We start from the raw sequence: 22,549 nt of genomic DNA on the forward strand, positions 1-22,549 counted from the left end.
GCTCTGGAGGGTCAGAGGTCAACCTGATCTTTAGTTTACAGCTGGAAGAACTGAAGCTGTGCTCTATATCTTTAGATCTACATCGTTCCTCTTTAATAACTCCAGTTTCAGGTGCATAAAGTTTCGGCGCCCTCTGATTGGTCTGTTCTAATTCTCTGCTTGCTGATTGGACAAGAGGTGACTTAATGATCCAGATCCCAGCAGAACTTTCTGCTTTAAATTTTAACTTACAGATAATCAGCAGCTGGTGGGTCTGTCTTCACTGGCCTGGGTTGTGGTTCTGGTTCTGTGAGGCCCGGTGTCGGGGGGTTCTTGGTGTGGGTGGACCCGCTCCGGTTCCTCTGTCAGGGCGTGGAGCTCGGCGCTGAAAGCTCCTCTTCCTTGTTTTGATTGTGAGCAGAGAAAGTTAAACTCTGCCTGGATCTGAGGCACGTCTACAGGAAACAACCAGACACGGCCTGAAGGTGGCGCTGGAGCGCATAGCTCAGCAGAACTGCTGGTTCTGACTGGATCTGACCGGGTCCGAACAGCAAACTACAACCAGTCCGTCACCTGCAGCCAACTACCAGGGGCCAACAACCAGGGACGAAGCTTCATGACCTTAACGACCCTAACGAGCGGCTCTTCAGGTTCTGTTGACACTAACGGTTTTGAAGCACCATCTTCTCTCTGATTGGTCAGCAGAACCAACTAGGCAGAAAAATCTCCACTGGACCGGACCCGGCGCTTAAACGGAACCAGAACCAGCTCAGACCAACTGGATCTTCTTCCTGCTGGATGCAGAGACGCTCCTCTTCCTCCTGTCCTGGGAGAACAGAGCCTCCTCTGTTGAGGCTCTGCTGCCTCATTGGCGGCTGCTGACAGCCGGTGTCATCAGAATCGGATTTGTGGGCCCTGTTATCACATGCTGGCTGATTCTGGAAGCGGCCCGACTTCAAACAGACCGGTTCCATAGAACTCTGCTGTGACTGAAGGCAGCCTATACGAAACTCAACCAACATCAGATCACCATGCTCTCAGGGGGCGCTCGGCTGCAGTACCGCGCTGCGGCCACCAGGGGCCACTGATTCCCCTCGAGGCTTCCGGCCTGTTCAACATTTGTGTTTTGTGTTTCTGTGAAAACTGGAAAATGTTGGGATGTTTGGTTCGGATTCTCCAGGGAACGTTTAGGTTCTGCCTCTAGGGGGCGCTGGGTAGTCTGATCAATTTGATGCAACTGAAACAGCTCCCCCTGCTGGCCACACCAAACATCGTGTAAGTTACTTTCGGCTGGTTTTTTGTCTCCAGTAAATTATGAATTTATTCACACAATGCCCATTAACGCTGAGTCTACGGTGCCTCATCGCTGCCAAAACTCGTCACATAGCCGAGTTGGAGAGCAGGTGTGAGGTTGGCTAATCAGTTAGCGAGCTAAAGCTTGCAAACTACACATTTATCTTGAAGCTAAATATTTAATTAGCAAACTAAATATTTAGCTTCAAACTAAGTATTTTGATTGGAACTAAATATTTAGTTTTTTTGCTGCAAAATATCTGGAGCTGAACTTTTTAACTAAATATTTAGTTAGCAAGTTAAGGCTTGTAACTTTACAAACGATTCCCCACAGATCTGCATCCGACTCGACATTCCCATAAAATAACAGGAAAACCTCTGATCCTCACTGTCAGTAACGGCATAGTCCAATCACCTGTTCTGACTGAACTGAAGCAGGTTGGTCCGGTCCGTTAGTCTGACTGGACCGGATGGAGAAACTCCATTTCACCTGATTCTGTTGGTTAAAAACTCCTGTTGATGTAATTATGCTGATTAAAACGTTTTTATATTTTATATTAATATATATTTGATGTTCCTCTGTTGACTAGAACTACAGTAACTAGCTACATTTACTCAATTACATTTACTTAAGTAACTTTTTTGAAAGACCTTATTTTTAGAAGTATTTTTACTACACAGTACTTTTTACTTTTACTTGAGTAATTTTATTAAGTATTTCTACTGAGTAAAGTTTCTGGATTTTCTACCCACTGAATAAAAAACAAAAACATTTTTAACCAAAAATTCTTTTTTTTTTTTTTTTATTGAACCGATTCGGAAAAATGTCGTTTTGCCTGATTTTGTTAAATATTAAATGATTGATAATTTGATCACTTAGTACTCCAGTAAACTTTTTACCAAATACGTTTTTACTCGCGTAACGTTTTGGACGGATACTTTTTACCTTTACTTGAGTGAAACATGTTGAAGTAGTTTTAATCTTTTAACTTTTGGTTGTCTGTCCAGCTCTCACTGCTGCTCTACCATCATGCCTTACAGATGAGCGCCTCCGTGTGGACAGATGACGTAACTGCAGCAGCCTCTTTTCCACCGGGGTCAGAGGTCACCTTTCAACACCTGTCAGTTATTTGCTCAGTCTAAAACAGAAGCAGCAGCAGAAACAGGCCGTCATAAATATTCACCATAACAGAACTGATTATCATCAATAAAAATAAATATAACACTTCTACAATAATAATAAATGATAAAAAACATGACTGACTAGTGATGGAGTGAAAAGATCATCATGGCTGCAGCTGTTTAAGAAATACATTTTAAAACGTAATAATCCAGTAGTTTAAACCAGGGGTGTCCAGAGTGGGTCCTGGAGGCATCCTGCATGTTTTATTCTCTCCCTGGTTTAACACACCTGCACCAAATGAGGCTCGTTGGAGGCCTAAGGAAAACCCTGACAGGACGCCGGCCCCCCAGGACCCACTCTGGACACCCCTGGCTTAAAGTTTTGAACAATAATAACTTTAGTTCTTTATTTGCCGTTTACCGACTCATAATTTGACGGTATCCATGGAAACCATGATTGAAAACCTTTGACTAAATGTAATCTTATAGATTTATCAGACAGCTGCTGCAGGTATTACAGATAAAATATAAGCAGTTAATTTACTGCACTGTAAAAACATTTTAAGAAGCTAAAAGTTGATTTATGGCAGATTTTATCATTTATTTCTGGTTCTGTTCGGACCCAGCTGCTGTCTGACCCAAACAGGTCGGTTCCGACCAGAACCGGTCCACTGGAGAAACGCTTCATTTTCAACAATGATGGTTTCAGATTTGAACTTCATGGGTTTTTATTTTAGTTTCTGACAGTTAATGATTAATATTCTGAATGATTAGATCAATTAATCAGAATGAATCAATTGAAATAAACTAATTTAGAAATTTATTAATCATTAACTGAAGCATAGAAACTCAAAAAGGCCATTTGCTGAAATAATGGCAGAAATTAAGAGAAAACTGTACAAAAGATTAAAAAACTCATTTAAATCTACCAGAAATTTTAACCAGGTTCAAATTAATAGAAAATCTTTAGATTCCTTTATTTCAATTTTCTGATGCATTTCTAAGTCTGTATGTACAGAATATTAATTAAATGAAAAATCTGCAGAATTTACATTTTTTATCCGATTAATCGTCAGAATAATTATTAAAATAACCTTTAGCAGCAGTGACGGTGATTTGGTGAAATTATTGCGATAAAAGTGACAATATTTATTTTTATTTAGGTAACTAAGTGGATCAGTTCTAACGTCAAACTGCTCTTGATAAAAACTCAAAATTATCTTTAGAAACCAGCAACTAAAATACATTTAATCATATTTTCTAATGTATTGATGATCATTGAATAAACAGGGGAAGAAATGATGAAATCAGGTTGTTTTTTTTAACTAAGTGGAAGTTATAACAATAAATCTAAATTCTTCTGACCTCACGATAATAAATGTAATAAACGCCCTGGCTGCAGCCTAACATTAATGTTGAGGATTCAATCTGTGATATTTGATAGTATTTCTATAATTTTGCGGAGCAGAAGCTCATCTCTGCATCAGCTGCAGTAAAAACAGAGTCGGGTTTTTCTCCAGATTTCTCTTTATTCTCTGGATTTCCTCAGTAAAAGGTGTTGGGTCTCTTGGTGGTGAAACGCGGCTTGTGCTGCCGGCGCAGAACCCGGTGGGGCAGCGGGAACCGGATCTTAGAGTCCTGGAACCAGAACCGTTTAGTTAGAACACATCAAGAACCAGAAAGGCTCAGTAGCCGGTTTCAGAACTGCCACGGTTGGGTCGGGTCACTCACATGGAACTGCTTGATGGCGGGCCGGCGGCACTTGTTGGCAGCGATGACCTGGACCTTCATGATCTGGATGGAGTGAGCGCGCGCACGATGGCGGGCTCCCATGTCCCGGTCTGGAAACAAGAGGGAACGGGTCAGAACCGCCGGGTCCAGTCGAGTCAGAAGAATGGCAATCCTAGGATCCCTCTGATTTAATGTCTATAAGCTCCCATTGGCTCAGTTTATAACAGAAAATAAGATCAGTTACCATGACGACACAGATAACAGCTCTGTTATGTCACCAGGTGACCTTTGACTCATCCAATCACTGAACAGATGCTGACAACAAAGAAATGCGTGGATGAACATTTTCTGAACATAAACTGAAGTTATTAAAGAGGAACGATCTAGAGCTATAGATGCAGAGTCAGCACAGGTTCAGTTCTTCCATCTGGAAACTAGAGATCAGGCTGACCTCTGACCTCTGCCCTGACCCTTCGGTTCCTCAGTGGTCCTTCTAGCAGCTGCAGAACATTTCAGGCCCAGAGGACTAAAGTCTCCGACCAGAGAAACTCATCCAGGATTTAGTGGCTCTGATTCCTGCAGCAGGTCAGACTGAGACCAGAAGCTGCAGCTGGAGATCTGACTAGAACCAGGAGGGTAGAGACACCACCCGGTTCTACGCCGCCCGGTTCTACATTCTTTCACTGAGAGACTTTAAATCCTGCTGATAGTTTATAAATCATTGAACAGATTAAATATCTGCTGCTGGATCAACATGGAGAAGCAGCATTCAGCTTCTATGAACACAGATCTGGAACAAACTTTCAGAAAACTGAAAAACAGCCGAAACACTACGTTCCTTTAAAGCCAGCTGGTTAGAGTTGCTATGGAAACATCATCAATGAAACACTGATCAATATCTCATCAAACTCATCAAAATGTAACATTTGATGTTTGACTGTGACGTTTTGTGTAAAACTGTAATTTTATGATGTAAACCAACTATAAACGCCTTACAGCTGAACCCTGTACACACACTGATTGTCTCAGAGTGTGTGTGTGTCAATGTGTCTCAGTGTGTGTGTCAGTGTGTGTCTCAGTGTGTGTGTGTCTCAGTGTGTGTGTGTCTCAGTGTGTGTGTGTCTCAGTGTGTGTGTGTCTCACAGCACTGGGTGACGGCTCCAGACGTGCTCAGGTCTCTGTACTCTCTGTACATGTTGTGCGTTCCGCTGCGGGAGTCGTATCGCAGCCAGATCCCAAAGTTCTTCACCTTCAGAGGAGTCTTCTCGTGGACCTGAACACACGGGTCAGAACCATCAGAACCAACACACAGAACCAGACCGAAGCTTTCTGTTGCACCCGACTGTAGAAAAATGTAGCTGAACTTTCTCTACTAAAACTTCTTACCATCTCAGTTTTCAGGTTTTTACGTTCAGGAAATCGTTTTGTTTATCCAGAAATGGAAACTATAAAATAATTCATGGATTATTTCATCGAAGCTACGTGGCTGAAAATCTGTTTCAAACTTTTACAGGTTTGGAAATAAAGTCAATACAAATGAACTGAAGTCAGTTTCAGTTCATTATCATATGAAATACATACCTGGTCCAACAGTCAACTCAACATTTAGGCCTTTAATTAGGACCGTCAACACAATTTGCTGGACGCTGAATTTCCTCACTGATTAATTATAATATTGTTGCTTTGAGACCATTTTCAAGTAATATATTGATAATGACATCATACCAGTTTGTCCCTCAAAGACAAACTCTGATATAAAGAACATTAAAAAATGGAAAATATTTTAAATTTCCAAAATACAGGAAAAAAAAACAAAAAAGCCCAATAGAAACGATTATAACGTCTAAACAAATTTCCCTTAATAAATTATCAGAATAGAAATTATTGAGTTCAATTAATTTATTGACTTACTGGTTATTGTGACACTTAATAAAAAGTTGAATTTCACTTTATTACCAAACTCTGCAGTTTATGAATAAAGAACTTTTAATTATTTAAACAGAAATCAAGAATTTTACAAACCATGAAAACCTGATTTAAATTCAAAGAGAACCATCAGAACCAGACAGATTGGACCCCCTCGGTTCTGGTCCGACCCGGATCGGACCCCCCGGCCCTTGGTTCCGGTCCGACCTGGCCCACTCACCAGGCCACAGTAGACGATCTCTCCAGATGCCTTCTTCATCTTCCTCAGCTGGGACACGAAGTACCAGAAGCGGGACTTGGCCACCACGTGGTTCGGGGCGAAGATCCTCATGCGGTACAGCGGCGGGGCCGGGTTCTTGGCCGAGGGCAGCAGGCGCCCAATGACCTTATACTCCCGAAGCTGCGGGCGGAACCAGACGAGATCAGAAACAGAACCTCACACACAGGATCAGTTGGGTCAAAGGTCAAAGTGTCGGACCAAGAATTCACTTTCAAAGACACCAGAGTCAGAGAAAGGCGACAAGGTTCTGGTTCTGTTTGCACGCCTGACACAGTCCCGCCATGGAGGACGGCGGGACCTTTGGGTTAGGCTGCAGGACCAAATCGGACGTTTGAGTCAGAACCTCACAGACTGGGACACAAAAGGAACATCTCACTGATTCTTTGACTTTAAAAGGTTTAAACTGGAGATTTCTGAGACTGAAGCCAAAATCTGCATCATCTCCTGAAAAACTGATTTAATTCAGTAAAGAAACAGAAACAACAAAATTGAGTCACCTGATGGAGATTTAATGTTTACGAACAAATAAACCACAAATTCACTGATTAGATTCTCCGAGTCCAGCATCTTTTGCACTGGTTAGCACCTTAAACACATGAACTTTGACCCCTAGAGGCCTCCTCAGATTTGCTGGAACACTGACTGCTACTGGAGATCTTGGATGATAGGAGTTAGACATTTAATTTTCCTTTAGGATAAATATTTTGGAAGAGAATTTTAGGATTGAACTGCATTTGAAAAGAAACGTAGGAAGTTATCTTTCAGTTTTTTGTAAATAGTCAAGAGTGCCTCTGTAGCCAACTTTAATGGTAAAATGTGTTTTACTTTAATTATTCTCACTTTTGGGCTCAACAGAATGATTATAATTAGGAATTTAACCAACATATTTCAACCCAGAGAGGATCTGAGTGATTATTTTACTGTTCTTCACTCGCCATCAAGCCTATTGTTGGTTAATTTGAGCCGAACCGACCGTGAGCTCCTCCACCAGCAGCTGCTGGGTTCATGTTCCCCTCAATGTTTCTGCATCTCGCCGGAACCGAACCAAACCTTAAAACAGGAGATTTTTTAGAAGGAGTTCTGCTGGGGGTGCTAAACGTTTTCAAAGCGATCAGCTCGGTTCTTGGTATTGCAGTTCCAGAACAGATATGTTCGTTATAAAGGAGGAGCAAATGTTTAAGCACTAATCTGCACTGATATGAACTATAATCCAGGAGCTGAAACCCACGATATACAACTCGTTAAACTGGATCATGACGGAGGGTTTCTGCTTTAGTTACACACCTGAAAAATTCTAGCTTTTGTTCTGAACCAGGGCCAAGACCTGACCCAAATATTACTAAACAAACAAATCAAAATTGTGTATTTATTTTAAACTTTAAGCCATAAAGTGTCTCAGTTTATCTCTTAGCTTCTCTCCGTCCACATGGTGCCGCGGCAGCCATGTTGGAGCGGCAGCGGCATGAAAAAAACGTTAATATTCCCCTCCTAAAGTTGATATTTGGCACAAATTTTCACAAGAACCGAACTAACATTACATCAGACTGCTATATGAGCCATTCTTAACCGTGTAAAATACGCTAAAACAGCTAAAATGAAGGACACTCTTACTGTTCCGGACGCCTTCATGGTGTCTGTCGCTCAGCGCCACAGTGAAAGAGGAGGTAGCAAGGCGGATACTGCGCATGTCAAGTGGAAGGAGGAACTGAATCTACCCAGATACAATTTACGACTCACACTGTGATAGGCTGAACTAATAATTACACGTTTACAAGTGTACATATAATTGTCATTGGCTGAACCACGGACCCGTGAATAGTTTGCTGTTTTCGCTTTAAAAAAAAAGTATATAAAAAAAATATATATATATATCTATATATATATCTATATAGATATATATAGATATAGACCCACATAGTAGCATAATAATACCAGTAATAAATATCAATTTACACACATATGTCATTTTATATTTATGACTAATATTTTTATAATTATGTTTGAATTATAATGATAAAATTATTCTGGTTCTGGACGGTAACCACCTACTAGATTACCATGGAAACAAAAAAAATGAAAATTTTCAGTTAACGTTTTTTATGTTGTTGCATTTTTTGTAGTTGAACTTCTCTGTTTTATTTATTGTAGCTCATCCCACAGGTTTTTTTTTAACTTTGTCTAGTCAAAGTAAGCACAAACAAATGTGGCAATTACAATAGTGTAACTCTATAGAAGGCATAGCAGAGGCATACTTAGAAATGGGAACACCAAAGCAAAATTGATATAAAAAATAAACTACAACAAAGGGATTAATAGTTTAGGATTAGCATGCGTTAGTAGTCAATTCCATTAATATTTCAGTCAGATATTCATATGTTTCAATACACTACAGAGATTTCAAATATAACTGGAATTCATATTTTAAAAAATCTGGGGACGATCTTAGCACTGACGATCTTAGCACTCTTTAGTGTTTCTTTGTTTGTCTTTGTTTATGAATAAAGAATTTTGCCAAACAAAATATTAGATTACAAAAGAGTTCTATTTTGGGGTATTTTCAGTTAATGAATGTATTTGAACACCCGTATGTTTTTGGCTCAGTGCGCCCCCAGTGGCCACAGTGAATATTACCCCCCTCCCTGGCCCTCCTGACCCGGATATAAACCTGTGGCGGACATGCTGTCTGCGCCGTGTGATTCCTGACGACATGCGGACGGTTTCTGGAGGCTCCCCAGTGATTCTGTGATAGCCCAGCGGGACAGAGAGCCGCGGAGGAGTCAGCCTTCAGTACGGTGAGCGGATCGGTTTCTCCGGGGAGAGAATGAAGGGCTGGAGGGCGGAATGATCGTCTGTGGGATGTTAGTGACCGACTGCAGCTAACGGAACCGGGCCGAGACACACAGAACTAAATAACACTTAGAAACTCCTGTCTCTGTCGGTTGATACTAGCTGTACTTGAAGTCCGGGCTGGTTTGAGCCCATCTGACCGCCTCTGGTTCCTACAGCAGCGGGTAAACCAGCTGTAGCTAGCCGCAGTCAGCTCGCTGTGTTTGGGCAAAAGTTTTAGTTTTCAGCGGTGATTCTGCGGCCTGAGAGGCTGACGGGGTGTTGGTCCAGAGAGGGGACCCTGATCCAGCTGTCCGGCTCTGATTGAACATGGAGGCCGGTGTTTTCTCTCTGTTTACCGACGGTAAGCCCGGTAAATCCCAGGCTGCAGGTGTTGGTACCGTGTTGCATCATGTTGCTGTAAAAGCGACCCGTCTGTCCTGCCCGTGATCCAGAAACACGATCCGAACCGAACATCGACTGTCAGTAACTTCTGATCATATCCATAGTACCAACTACCGCGAACCGTCCAGAACCGGCAGTTGGAATCAGTGCAACAGTCCGCCTAAAGCCCACAAAGTCCGGGATAAACAAAGTACCGGAGGCCGCTGACCCACCGGACACTATTACTAACTACAAACTGTCACCAACTACCAATAGAGACCATTAACTGTCATTAACTACCAATGCAAGTTAATAACTGTCATTAACTACCAATGCAAGTTAATAACTGTCATTAACAACCAATAGAGACCAATAACTGTGAGCTAACCCCTTGGTTACCTGTGCATGGGTTAAATGGTCTAAGAACTAGTTGACTTTTTAATGTTTTTCACTATATATATCCAAGATGTTTAGTGACAGCCACCAACTATCCACTAACTAGTGATGGTAGATGAGGCGTCATGTATCATTTCGACCCAAAGCAAAACTGTGTCGATACAGTGTCACTGAATACTGACACCTGCTGGACATGAAAAATTCCTACAGGCAACGTCGTGATTTGATGACCTAGTCCATACAATAAGATTTAAGTCTTTGTATTTTATTGAATATTACATATTGTATTATGTCATATCTTCAGTTAAATTTAAAATATATTTGATATTCTTAGATACAATGAATAAAGAATGTGAACATGAACCATAAAGTGAAAATTTAAGTCAATGTGTTTGAATGAGGATGCTTGTGGACTGTTTACCCCCCCCACAGATTTTTATTAAAAAAAAAAACATTTTGAAATTTAGCCTAAGCTTTTTCGATAAAACTTCTGCTGTAGAAAAAAATGAAGTAAACATTACATTTACAGCGAACCCTTGTTTTCCTTAAGGTTGCGTCCGAAAATAACCCGTGATATGCGAAATCCGTGAAGTAGTTACCTTTATTTTTTACAGTTATTATACAGCATAAATAAATACTCTACATTGAAACCCAAGAACAAAACCTGCTTTCAGATCAGCGGATGTTCATCAATCGGGCCTTAATGTGATCCGGAGTCATGTCTCCTCCAATCTGCCCCGAGATTCACAGCTGGATCTACGGCAGAGCGACGGATCTGAGCCTCCGGTCCGGTTCTGCTGCCTCTGGCCACAGTTTTTTCCAGCTGGCATTCAAAGTTTCAGTTTCCAATCTGTATTAAATACCGTAACTTTATTGGCACTCAGATAGAGAAGAAGCACAGAGACTGTTTTTACCAATCATACGGTCAATCAGGACGCAGAACACTGGAAAAAACTGCACAAAAAAATCTGCGAAGCAGCGAAACCGTGAAAAGTGAACCGCGTTACAGCGAGGGATCACTGTATATGAAATAATTTATAAAAAGCACAAGTAGTTTGTAGAATGGCTGCATATCTGAGTTTGTCTGGGACTTGATTCTCATGCCTGGCCTCATAATGGCTCAGCATTAAAAGGTGGATTTATTTAAATAAGACAGTTTAGTCAAACATATGCGACACTTAACCTGCAGAACATAATATGAAAGTAAACTACGAGTCAATTTCAGCTGGATTTGGATTCAGATAGATCAAGTAGAAACTGACAAGAACCGGATGAAACAATAATGAAATGAAAACAAATTTATTTTCTGATATAAGATGAAAATGTTCCCACACTGAGGAAACCTTTCCTTTGAAGCTGCTCCATAGTGACGCTGTAAAAGATCAAGAATTCGTTTGGCAAATGCATTTGACAGATTCGCTTCCTTATAAACACAGTTTGGCGCGTTAAAGTCATTTGGAAACGGTTCCTGTATCGGTCACATGACTTACTGAAACCAACACGCGCAACGCCACGTTTTAGTCTTTGGGCTTGACGCATGCGCCGACGCATTACTACCACTAACTTATCTACAAAGAGGGTTAAATAATCTAAGTAATGTTTAATAGCATGTCACTGACTACCCATCATGTAGCCTACATACAGCTTTAACTATTGGTGGTAACCAATACCAGGTTATTTCCCCGCCACTCGGTAACCATAGTAACAGGTTACTGTGATGTGACAGCTAACCTGAGCTGTACAGTTGTCTGCTTCAGTAAACTAATAATAGTTCAATCAGGAAGTTGGACTTCAGTTCTGGTTCTGATGAGTCTGGTCCTGCAGTCAACAGAACTTAAAGTCCATAATTCATTCAGACGGTACCAGAAATGGGCCAGAACCCAGAAGTTGTGCTGACTGCTTGGGGACGTGGTTAACTCCTGGTTGTCCTGCAGATGTTCCACAGCTGTTCCGCTGCAGCACCGAGGAACCGAGCCCACCGTGAGGACAGTTAACCCCTGCATGGCCTGCCAGTCTGTCTCTGCAGTCATGGACGAGCAGGCACTGCTGGGGCTCAACCCCAACGCTGACGCCCCCTACAGGCAGAGGGTGAGACTACTCAACGGGTTGTTTTCTGTCCGCACAGACAGGCGGCGCTGTTCGCCTGCAGGGTAAAGCTTGCTGTGTCCTTGCAGGCTTTGGCTTACTTTGAGCAGCTGAAGGAGTCTCAGGACGCCTGGGAGGTCTGCGCTGACGCGCTGGCTAAAGGTATCTACAGGTGAGTCTCCTGTGAGCAGCGCAGGATTCAATACTTTAGCTAAATCTCTGTTGCCAGGTCCCTGCTTTAAAAAAATAAAAACTGAAAAATTTAAGATGGTTGCCATCTTGAGAAATGGCCGCCATGCTCATCAAGGAAACATTTTTGCTCTAACTTTGCCAATATTTACTGACATACACACCTGCTCATGGTTCTTCTCTGCAGCGACGACCATGTCAAGTTCTTCTGCTTCCAAGTCCTGGAGCACCAGATCAAGTTCAGGTGAGGAGCAGCAGGTGTTCCTGGTGGACTGTGGGCGCCGCAGGTCTTCTGACTCGTGTTGCTGTTGTTGCAGACATGCAGGTCTGAGCGCTGCTCAGCAGCAGCTCATCAGAGAGACTCTGATGAAGTGGCTGCAGACCCAGGTACCGTCACCTTTACCGGTTCTAGCTCTGTCAGAACCTGAGACATTCCTCCTGATCATGTTCTCCTCGCTCTGCAGCTGATGAATGCTCAGCCGGAGAAGGCCTTCATCAGGAACAAGGCGGCCCAGGTGTTCGCCCTCACCTTCGTCATGGAGTACCTCACTCTGTGGCCCAAGTTCTTCTTTGATATCCTGAACCTGGTGGGTCACAACCCGCATGGCGTCGACATCTACCTGCGGACACTGATGGCCATCGACGCCGAAGTTGTGGACCGAGACATCGTGCACACGCCTGAGGTGAGCGTGCGTGGACGGGTAGGAGGCCCTGGTTCTGGTCCACACTCTGACCCAGTACCGTGTTCTGCAGGAAACCCGCAGGAACACGTTGATCAAAGACTCCATGAGGGAGCAGTGCATCCCCAGCCTGGTGGAATCCTGGTTCCAGATCCTGACGGCGTACCAGCAGACCCACCCGGAGCTCACCTGTCAGTGTCTGGAGGTGGTGGGCGCCTATGTGTCCTGGATCGACCTCAACCTCATCGCCAACGACCGGTCAGCAAACGCACCACTCAGCTGACCCGCTCGAGGAGATTCTGGTTGGTTCTGTGGATCATCGGCTCGTCTTGTTCTAGGTTTGTGAACCTGCTGCTGAGTCAGATGTCCATGGAGGACCTGAGAGAAGAGGCCTGCGACTGCCTGTTTGAAATCGTCAACAAGGGGATGGACCCGGTGGATAAAACCAAGCTGGTGGAATCGTTGTGCCAGGTTCTGCAGTCGGCCGGGTTCTTCAACATCGAACAGGTAGGAATTGTCCTCACAGCACAGCAACAACACAGAACCTCCTGGTTTAGGACCAAAACCTTCTGGTTGAAGACCCAGAACTTTGTGGTTTGGCACCATAGGGTCCAGGACCTGAACCTTATGGTTTAAGACCAGACTCTTCTGGTTCAGGTCCACTGATTTTCTCTGGTCCCTCAGGAGGAGGATGTGGACTTCCTGGCCAAGTTCTCCCGGCTGGTGAACGGGATGGGCCAGAGTTTGGTCCTGAGCTGGTCCAAGTTGGTGAAGTCCGGGAACGTGAAGGAGGCGGCGGAGACGCTTCATGCGGTGGAGGCCAAGGTGCCGCTGCTGCTGCAGTTGCTGGTGCATGAAGACGATGACATCTCGACCAACATGGTGGGCTTCTGCTACGACTACCTGCACGTGCTCAAACAGGTGAGTCCCCTGGAGGAGGAGGGTCCGGATCCTTCTGCAGCAGGTTCTCATTCCGTTCTCTCTCTGCAGCTTCCTCAGTTGACGGAGCAGCAGAAGGCGAACATCGAGGTGAGTCACGATGGTTGAAGCTGGAGATGTTGGGGCTTTCAGCTGCTGGTTGGTGTTAAAGCTCTGAGTGTCTGCAGGCCGTCATGCTGGCTGTGATGAAGAAGCTGACCTACGACGACGAGTACAACTTTGAGAACGAGGTGGGTGGAGTTCCTGGGTGGAGTTGGGGATGATGGAGATGATGATGATGATGATGATGATGTGTTCCAGGGTGAAGATGAGGCCATGTTCGTAGAGTACAGGAAGCAGCTGAAGATGCTGCTGGACCGCCTGGCTCAGGTTTCTCCAGAGCTGCTGCTGGAAGCCGTGCGCCGGGTCTTCACCAGCACCATGCAGTGAGTACAGGCGATGATGACGATGGCTCTGGTGCCGGTCCAGGTTCTGACCCAGTTCTGTGTCCCGTCAGGAGGTGGCAGACGGCGCCGTTCATGGAGGTGGAGGTGGCCATCCGGCTGCTCTACATGCTGGGCGAGGCGCTGCCGGCGTCTCACGGCGCTCACTTCTCCGGCGACTCGGCGAAGACGAGCGCGCTGCAGGACATGATGAGGACGGTGAGTCACATGACCCGACATCTTGAATGGATCAGAACCAGAACCGCCTGTCGTCCCTCACTGCTTCCTGTGTCTCCTCAGCTGGTTTCCTGCGGCGTCAGCGGCTACCAGCACTCCTCCGTGTCTCTGGAGTTCTTTGAAACGGTTGTCAGATATGATAAATTCTTTATCGTGGAACCGCAGCACATTCCCAATGTTCTGGTGAGTCCGGCTCCCAGAGAGCGGTTCTGATGATTCGAACTGCGTTTTGATGTGGAAGTGTCTGTCTCCAGATGGCGTTCCTGGACCAGAGAGGACTGAGACACAGTAGCCCCAAGGTCCGGAGCAGAGTGGCCTACCTGTTCTCCAGGTTCATCAAGACTCTGCAGTGAGTTCTCGGTCTGAAACGGGTCGTAACTGGGCCTTTTTCTGGGTCAGAACTGGGCTTCCACTCCCCGCTCTGACCACACGTCTATTTCTGTCCAGTAAACACATGACTGCGTTCATCGAGGACATCCTGACCCGGATCCAGGACCTGCTGGAGCTCGCTCCTCCTGTAAGCAGAGATACAGATGTTCTCCTCTGCCTGCCTTCACCTTTGACTCCTTGCCTCAACTCTTGACTCCCTGACTCCTCCTCCTGCAGGAGAACGGCTTCCCGGCACTGCTGACCAGTGACGACCAGCTCTTCATGTTCGAGGCAGCCGGCGTTCTCATCGTGAGCGGCGAGAGTCCTGTGGAGCGGAAGCAGGTTCTGATGAGGAGTCTGCTGGCGCCGCTGACGGACGCCTTCCGCCTGCTCCTCGCCAAGCTGCTGCAGGAGAGCGTGGAGGAGCGCCAGGCCGCGCTGGCCGACTGCCTGAGCCACGCCGTGGGATTCGCCAGGTCAGAACCAGCATCTCTCCGGTTTCAGCAGGAGCAGCGCCGGGCTCCTCCTGCTGAAATTCCTCCTCCGTCTCTGCAGCCGGACCAGCAAGGCGTTCAGCAACAAGCAGACGGTGAAGCAGTGCGGCTGCACCGAGGTCTACAGGGACTGCCTGCACAGCTTCCTGCCGGCGCTGAGCTGCCCCGTCCAGCGGGGGGCGCTGCGCAGCGCCGTGCGCTCCTTCCTGCATCGTATGATCATCTGCCTGGAGGAGGAGGTGCTGCCCTTCATCCCGGCCGCCTCGGAGCACATGCTGAAGGACTGCGAGGCCAAAGACCTGCAGGAGTTCATCCCGCTCATCAGCCAGATCACGGCCAAGTTCAAGGTACTTCCAGAACCACGGCGAGAGCCTGAGGTTCCCCGCGGCGCCTCGCTGACTCCTCCTCTTCCTGCAGCGCCAGGTGTCGCCCTTCCTGCAGCAGATCTTCATGCCGCTGGTCCTGGCCATCTTCGAGGTTCTGGGCCGACCCGCGGAGGAGAACGACCAGACGGCGGCGCTGGAGAAGCAGATGCTGCGGCGGAGCTACTTCGCCTTCATCCAGACGGTCGCTGGCAGCGGCATGAACGAAGTGCTGGCCAATCAGGGTGAGCGCAGAGGCCACGCGATCACAACCGGTTCTGTTTGGGCTCAGGAAGCTGGAGGCGACCCGAGCAACAGAACATTTGGGCCGGCGGTCCAGATGGTGGTCATGTGACCCGTTTGGTTCTGGTTCCAGGAGCAGAAAACATTGAGCGGGTTCTGTTCACCATCATCCAGGGCGCCGTGGAGTTCCCAGACCCGATCGCCCAGAAGACCTGCTTCATCATCCTGACCCGGCTGGTGGAGCTGTGGGGTGCGTCTCCGCGTCGCGACCTCGGTTCTGGTTCCGGTGAGCCTCTGGGACTAATCTGTGTGCGGTTCTGATCCGATCCGCAGGCGGGAAGGACGGCATGGTGGGCTTCCCTGACTTCATCTACAAACACATCGTCCCAGCCTGCTTCCTGGCGCCGCTCAAACCGACCTTTGACCTCTCTGACGCCCAGACGGTTCTGGTGAGTCTGGAACCGAACCCAGTCTGAACCCAGTCACTCGACCCATTTGGTTCTGATGGTTCTGTTGCTCCTCAGACGCTGTCGGAGTGCGCGCTCACGCTGAAGATGATCCATCTGAAACGGGTAAAAACGGTTCTGTTCGACCCGGTTCTGTGAGGTTCTTAACGGGTTCTAAGGTTCGGTTTGCTCCTCAGGGGTCAGAGTTCATCCAGTTCCTGCAGCACGAGTACCTGCCGTCCCTGCAGGTGACTCCGGAGATCTCACAGGTAGGACAGAACCAGAGCCCTGGTTCTGCTCAGATTCTGGTGTTGGTTCTGACGCCATCTTGGTTCTGATGCAGGAGTTGTGCCAGGTCCTCCAGCAGCCCGACGTCAAAGTCCTGAAAAACTACATCAAGGTAGGACGTGTCCTGACCCGGTTCTGGTGCCGTTGGGCTTCCTGTGACGGTTCCGTCTGTCGGCAGGCGTTCTTCCAGAGAGCCAAGCTGTGATCCCACCCGGACCGCCGCCCCGGACTCTGCAGGTCGGAGCGCCGCTCTGACCGGACGACGAGCCGTCCCACAGAAACGGCTCCGAGGTTCTGGACTCGGATCGGAACCTGGGCAGCGCAGAACCCACTCCTCACCTCTGGAACCCGAGTTTTCATTGGCTGAATGGGAACGACGTGGGAACGTTCCCGTGATCCGCTTGTTTTCGGTTTGCAGTGAAACATTTCAGCCCGTCTTCTGTCCGTCAGAACCTCCAGAACCGACGCCACCGGCTGCTCAACCAGGTTCTGGGACGGTTTCTGATCCACCAGTGGATCCGAGTGTAAATAAAAAAAGATGTTAAAACTGTAAATAAAGATGCTAGCTTTAGTTTTTTTAATAATTTGTCACATCTGGGAGCCTTGTACGGAAGCCCATAAATGCCAAGATAAAGATCCAGTTTATGAGGTAAAGGAAAAAAAACTGGTGGCTGAATGTGACCTGATTTATTCTGGAAATGTTTACATGAAAATATTTTCTGTTACTAATTTAGATTTCAGTTAAACTCTAATAATCGGTTGAGCTGCCAGGAGTTTTCATTTCTGATTTATTTATCATGTTTCTGTTTTGCTCTCATTGTCATTGCAGAATGTCTCAGTAAATTTCCTGCAGATCTTATTTCATCATAAAAGCAGTTTTAAAAATATCTTGTTTTTCTTCTACAATCTTTAAATATTTAAAACATCTGATTCAGTTTACCACTGATTTAAAAAAAAATAAAACCGCAAACTGATTAGATCTTTAAAACATTTCTATTTTGTCATTACACCACTGTGACTTTCCCAGCTCCTCAGCCAATCATCTGGACAGAAGCCAGAAGCCTCTGCTCCGTCTAGTGCCCTCTAGTGGTGGTTTGATGCAATAACATCTTCGTTTGGTTTTATAAAACCCAAAACCTGCGTTCCTGGTGAGTCCTTAAGATATTTCTGATAAAATACCTCAGAGCAGAAAGTATTTTATGTAACTTGATCAAACCATCAGGAAAGGGAATATTCTGGGAGAAACAATGCATCAAAATAAGACATTCAAAGTTGGACAGGAAACCTAAACCCAAAGAGAGATCAGGTTCTGGATCAATGTTATGCCTGGATGTTGACCTGCAGAGTTTTCTGGTTAAAAATTAAATTTCCAGGCAGTTTTAGGTTGGGTTTAAGAAGAGACTAGTTTGAGATTAAGGTTGGGATTACATGAGGTAAAACTGGGATACATTTGAGATTAGGATGAGGTTGAGAAAGCTAGAGGCTGGAATGAAGCTGGTTAAGGATAAGGTTGAGTTGGGGTGAAGTTAGAATGAGGTTCAGGGAAGGATAAGGTTAGAGGTGTGAAACTGTTGAGGTCGGGATGAAGTTAGAAAATCCTGCGGTGGATCTGGCAGGGGATTGACGATGCTGCAAACACCGTTTATACAGTTCTGTATCCTAAATGAACTATTAAGCTTCATGTGTTCACTTTTATTTTGTAAACCAAAAACAGCTGGTCTCGGCGCAGAACCAGACGCTCAGCTTCCTTTTTAAACAGAAATGAACTGAACTGTTCAGAAGCAGAAAAAAGAACCAGTTCAGAGTAAAGAGTCTCCAAGGTGCTCAGCCTTTGATCACAGCGATGGGCCTCAGTTTGATGGCTTTCTTGCTGATTCCTGCGTCATGACATGTGTTCACCACGTCTGTCACGTTCTTGTACGACTCTGGAGCCTGAAAGGAAAACGGATCGACAGTTTGCTTTCTCAGAGGTGTTTCTGGGAATGTTTCTGATCAAAGGTCATTGTCTTCCTCACCTCCTCCATCACCAGTTTGGGAGACGCCACTCGGATGGCAATGCCCATATCGGCCAGTTTGTCCAGGACGTCCTGGAAGTCCAGATTCCTGCGGGACTTTGCTCGAGACAGGGCGCGGCCCTGCAACAGAGAATAAGAAGTGAATCAAACATCCAGGTCCTCCACGATGTCGGGAATCTCTTGATCAGACTCTTACCGCTCCATGACACGTGGTGCCGAACGTTTCCGTCATTCCTTGTTCGGTTCCCGTCAGGACGTAGCTGCAGGTTCCCATCGTCCCTCCGATGAGCACCGGCTGACCTGTGAGCTGGAGGAAGCAGGAATGTTTCAGAACAGCTTCTAATGCCAGCAGCAGCGCCAAGGTCCGAAGAGTACCTGGTAGTCCACCGGGATCAGAGGGTGGTGAGGAGGGAAGGCACGGGTGGATCCTTTCCGGTGAACCAGCAGCGTCCTCTGCTTTCCGTCCACCATGTGCTCTTCCACCTTGGCGATGTTATGGGAGACATCGTAGATGACGTGCATGTCCAGGTCGTCTGGCGTGGTGCCGAACACTTTGGAGAAGGCCTGGAAGACCGGATAAAGACGGACTGAGAAGATGTTTGGGCCTCCAAATTGAACAGAATATTAAAAGTGAAGGTGTTCTTCTTCCTGAAGAAATCTTCAGATTTTCAGACACTTCATCTTTCACTTTTACGAATCGTCTTCCAACTTGAACAGAAAGTGACCTCAGAAGGTTCCATCCAATCATCATTCTGCTTTGATCTACTCCCCTTGGACCAGTTGGTTGTGGTTTGTTAGTCTGGCTGGGAACGAACCCGGCTTTTCATCCTAATCCACAGGCTTGAGGTCGAACCTTTGGTAAGGCTGTTCCAGCAGCTCAACGCTGGCTCACTTTAGCCACTAAAATCTGTTCTGATTGGATCACGGTTCTGTTGGGACATCCAACTATGCACCAGTTTCAACCAACCAGATGTTGATTTGAAGTGCAATACAAAAGACATTTAGCTTTTAGTTAGTCATTCAAGGCTTGAGTCGGTTGTGGACATCCTTTGCTCTGAGGTGGACCAGTTTGGGTCAGGTGTTTGAATCTTTGGGACAACTGGGTGTTCTAACAGAACAATAATCTCAACTGGACATTTTCCTGGAATGACCATCCCAAAACTCAAACCTCAACCCAAATAAAAATTCATGGACTGCAATTAAAATCCAGGTCAGTACCAGAAAACTAAATATTATAGTCTGTAAAATGTTGACACTTTGTGGAGCCGAGCAATTAACTCAACCGAATGAGAACCAACTCGTTAACAATCGCCTGAGTTATTAGGAACTTTGATCAATTCCTCAGATCAGCTGGTTGTGACTCGTCAGAACATACCTGAACTGACTCGTTAAGGACTAGTTAACCTTCGGGTAATCTAACCAAGCTGCTCGTCAGCTGGTTGGCCTCTGCCAGGTGAGCGTACCTGTCTGGTGAGGAAGGTCATGGAGGAGCGGTTGACCCAGGCGTAGTTCCCTGCAGCAGCCATTCCCTTCAGGTAGTCCTGGCCTTCCTGGGAGGTGATGCGAGCGCAGGCCAGCTGCCGGTCGTTCACTGTGATCTTATCCCGCTTCATGGCCTTCTCCATGGCAACCAGAGCATCTGTAGACAACAAATCCATTAGTGACCTGATGAGGTCAAACCCAACTGGACCTGAGGTACTGCCGGGTGTTGACTCTGTCTTTCGGAACCAGACCGGGTTGCACCTGTGGCGACCTGGTGTCCGAGGCCGCGGCTGCCGCTGTGGATCATCACGCACACCTGGCCCTTGTGGTCGATGCCCATCTTCTTGGCGGCGTACTCGTTGTAGATCTCATCGACCACCTGGATCTCGGCGTAGTGGTTTCCCGCCCCAAGCGTTCCCAGCTTCGTCACGCAACAGAACAGAGGTTTGTACTCGTTACTTGCAGGTAAATGGTACATGGCCTTAACTTGTATAGCGTTTATCAATGGGACGATGGTGGCGACTGTGTCCTGCAGTCTTGGACCTACTGGTGGAGGTCAGAGGGCCCGGTGGCACCGGTGCACAGCAGCTTTGCCTAGCATTTCATACTACAGTCAGTCATTCACACGTATGTCTGAATGGGTAATATAGGGCTGCCATGCACTGGCTCCACCAGCAGGCAAGGTGGGTGAAATGTCTTGCCCAAGGACACAACGACAGAGGCGGACAGAGCAGAGATTGAACCCACCGATAGTGAGACAAACTCCTACACCGTCGCCACCATCATCTCAGTGACCTGTGAGGGCGGGGCATGTGACGTACCTGTGGCAGGCCTCTCTTCTTGGCCTTGGACGACACCTTGTTGGGGTCGGCCTGTAACATCCGGCCGTACTCCTCACAGTGCTCCTTGTCCTCAGCCCAGGCGTAGCCCTCCCTCAGGGACCAGTCCACCCCCATCTCCAGAGCCTCCTCCAGATCCCTGGGGACACACAGGTGAGACAGGTGGGCAAGGCCTGGTAGGGAACCCCACCCAGTTCTGGAGAACCACTCACTTGGCTCCCATTGGGATGACTCCTTTGGAGCCAACTCCGACCGGGATGTGGTCAAACAGGGACTGGGCCAGCTGCTCCTTCACCGGCTGGACATCCCGCTCGTCCAGGTTGGTCCTCAGGAGACGGACGCCACAGTTAATGTCAAAGCCGACGCCACCTGGAGACACCACGGCGTTCGGATCGTTCATGTCGAAGGCAGCCATGTTGCCGATGGCGAATCCGTATCCAGAGTGGACATCTGGGAGTCCAATGGACCTCTGAGACGACAATTTAGATTAAGGTTTTGACTCATCAAAGGTTCAAATCAATCAGCTCTACTCACATGAACGATTCCAGGCAGAGCTGCAACATTCCCGATTTGCTTCATGGCCGGCAGGAACCCTCCGAAACCTGAAGACAAATAGGACAGGTGAGACTGAACACCTGGCAGACAGCGGGCAGGACGTCTCAGATCCAGACTTACCTCCTCCTCTGCAGGCGTTCCGGAGCTCCTCAAACATCAGCTTCTCCAGGGAATCGTTCACATAGAAGACTCCTTCAACCTGAAGGGAAAAAGCCAAAAGGCAGATTCTGTCACACTTTTTCCTTCCACCAGAGTTTCCATTGTGAAGCTCAATGAAAAAATTAACATGGTTCTTGTCTGCGAGAGGACTTTAGACTAGAGCAGGACATTTACAGATAAACTTGAATCCTTAACGTTAGCCTAAAACAGCAGCCTAACTAATATCCAACATCAACATTAGCCCCTATATTAGCCCTTTACGAGTTCAGCAGCTGTCAGACTGGACCCTTCAGGCTGAACTCTGTTCTCTGTTTGTATCATTGTAATTTTACTTAATAAAACTGATGAAAACAAGCTTCTTAAATGTAATTTTCTTTAAAATGTGTCTTTATCTTGGAGTCGTCCTTCTTTCGGCTTGCTTCTTAAAGTCGGCCTGGACCCAACAGAACCTGAGGTCCAGTTTATCTCCGACAGATGCCTCCCGGACTTTGTCGGAACCGAACCTGCTCACCTGCATGTTGGGAACAAAGCCCTTTTTGATCCTCCAGCTGGTGCTGCCCGTTTTCTCCAGAAATTGCAGCTCATCGTTGTAGCTTCGGCTCATGATTCCGACCCAAACAGCTGCCGGTTCGACGCCACGCCGCAGGACGCAAAGCGCTACGGAAGCCGGTGAGACTCAGACTGCAGGAATGACGCAGGAAGATTTAAATGTTCTTATTAAACGATTCCGGGGTGTTTATAAGCTACTTTAAGATCTGTTCGGGTTTCCGGTAAGGATATTACTCCCTCAGTGTGCCAATATTTGTGA

At 46.7% G+C, this 22,549-nt stretch overlaps 3 protein-coding genes across 3 annotated transcripts; 1 reads left to right on the top strand and 2 right to left on the bottom strand.

Annotated features, from left to right (window-relative positions):
* Window positions 1-3,903: 3,903 nt before the first annotated feature.
* On the bottom strand, window positions 3,904-8,048 carry rpl18a (ribosomal protein L18a). The gene is made up of 5 exons (XM_015043348.1): window positions 7,943-8,048; window positions 6,272-6,451; window positions 5,269-5,398; window positions 4,126-4,235; window positions 3,904-4,032 (listed from the first exon to the last, which is right to left on the bottom strand). Exons 1-5 carry the CDS (start codon window positions 7,958-7,960, stop codon window positions 3,940-3,942), a joined length of 531 nt encoding a protein of 176 aa, XP_014898834.1. The 5' UTR covers window positions 7,961-8,048; the 3' UTR covers window positions 3,904-3,939.
* Window positions 8,049-8,922: 874 nt separating this feature from the next.
* On the top strand, window positions 8,923-17,552 carry xpot (exportin, tRNA (nuclear export receptor for tRNAs)). The gene is made up of 25 exons (XM_015043346.1): window positions 8,923-9,123; window positions 11,872-12,025; window positions 12,112-12,194; window positions 12,399-12,455; window positions 12,529-12,598; window positions 12,676-12,894; window positions 12,965-13,149; window positions 13,230-13,398; window positions 13,576-13,812; window positions 13,882-13,920; window positions 13,998-14,060; window positions 14,131-14,255; window positions 14,327-14,471; window positions 14,553-14,672; window positions 14,744-14,838; window positions 14,937-15,006; window positions 15,096-15,334; window positions 15,414-15,699; window positions 15,770-15,959; window positions 16,091-16,207; window positions 16,291-16,406; window positions 16,482-16,529; window positions 16,601-16,672; window positions 16,747-16,803; window positions 16,870-17,552. The coding sequence occupies exons 2-25, from the start codon at window positions 11,939-11,941 to the stop codon at window positions 16,894-16,896; spliced, it is 2,916 nt and encodes a 971-aa protein (XP_014898832.1). The 5' UTR covers window positions 8,923-9,123; window positions 11,872-11,938; the 3' UTR covers window positions 16,897-17,552.
* An 810-nt stretch (window positions 17,553-18,362) lies between these two features.
* Window positions 18,363-22,549, bottom strand: rtcb (RNA 2',3'-cyclic phosphate and 5'-OH ligase). The gene is made up of 11 exons (XM_015043347.1): window positions 22,253-22,549; window positions 21,703-21,781; window positions 21,562-21,629; window positions 21,240-21,496; window positions 21,010-21,166; window positions 20,450-20,609; window positions 20,170-20,345; window positions 19,082-19,270; window positions 18,903-19,013; window positions 18,707-18,826; window positions 18,363-18,623 (listed from the first exon to the last, which is right to left on the bottom strand). The coding sequence occupies exons 1-11, from the start codon at window positions 22,343-22,345 to the stop codon at window positions 18,516-18,518; spliced, it is 1,518 nt and encodes a 505-aa protein (XP_014898833.1). The 5' UTR covers window positions 22,346-22,549; the 3' UTR covers window positions 18,363-18,515.

Source organism: Poecilia latipinna, unplaced genomic scaffold (genome assembly GCF_001443285.1).
Source record: "Poecilia latipinna isolate Pla-1442-1.1 unplaced genomic scaffold, P_latipinna-1.0 Scaffold628, whole genome shotgun sequence".
Classification (NCBI taxonomy): domain Eukaryota; kingdom Metazoa; phylum Chordata; class Actinopteri; order Cyprinodontiformes; family Poeciliidae; genus Poecilia; species Poecilia latipinna.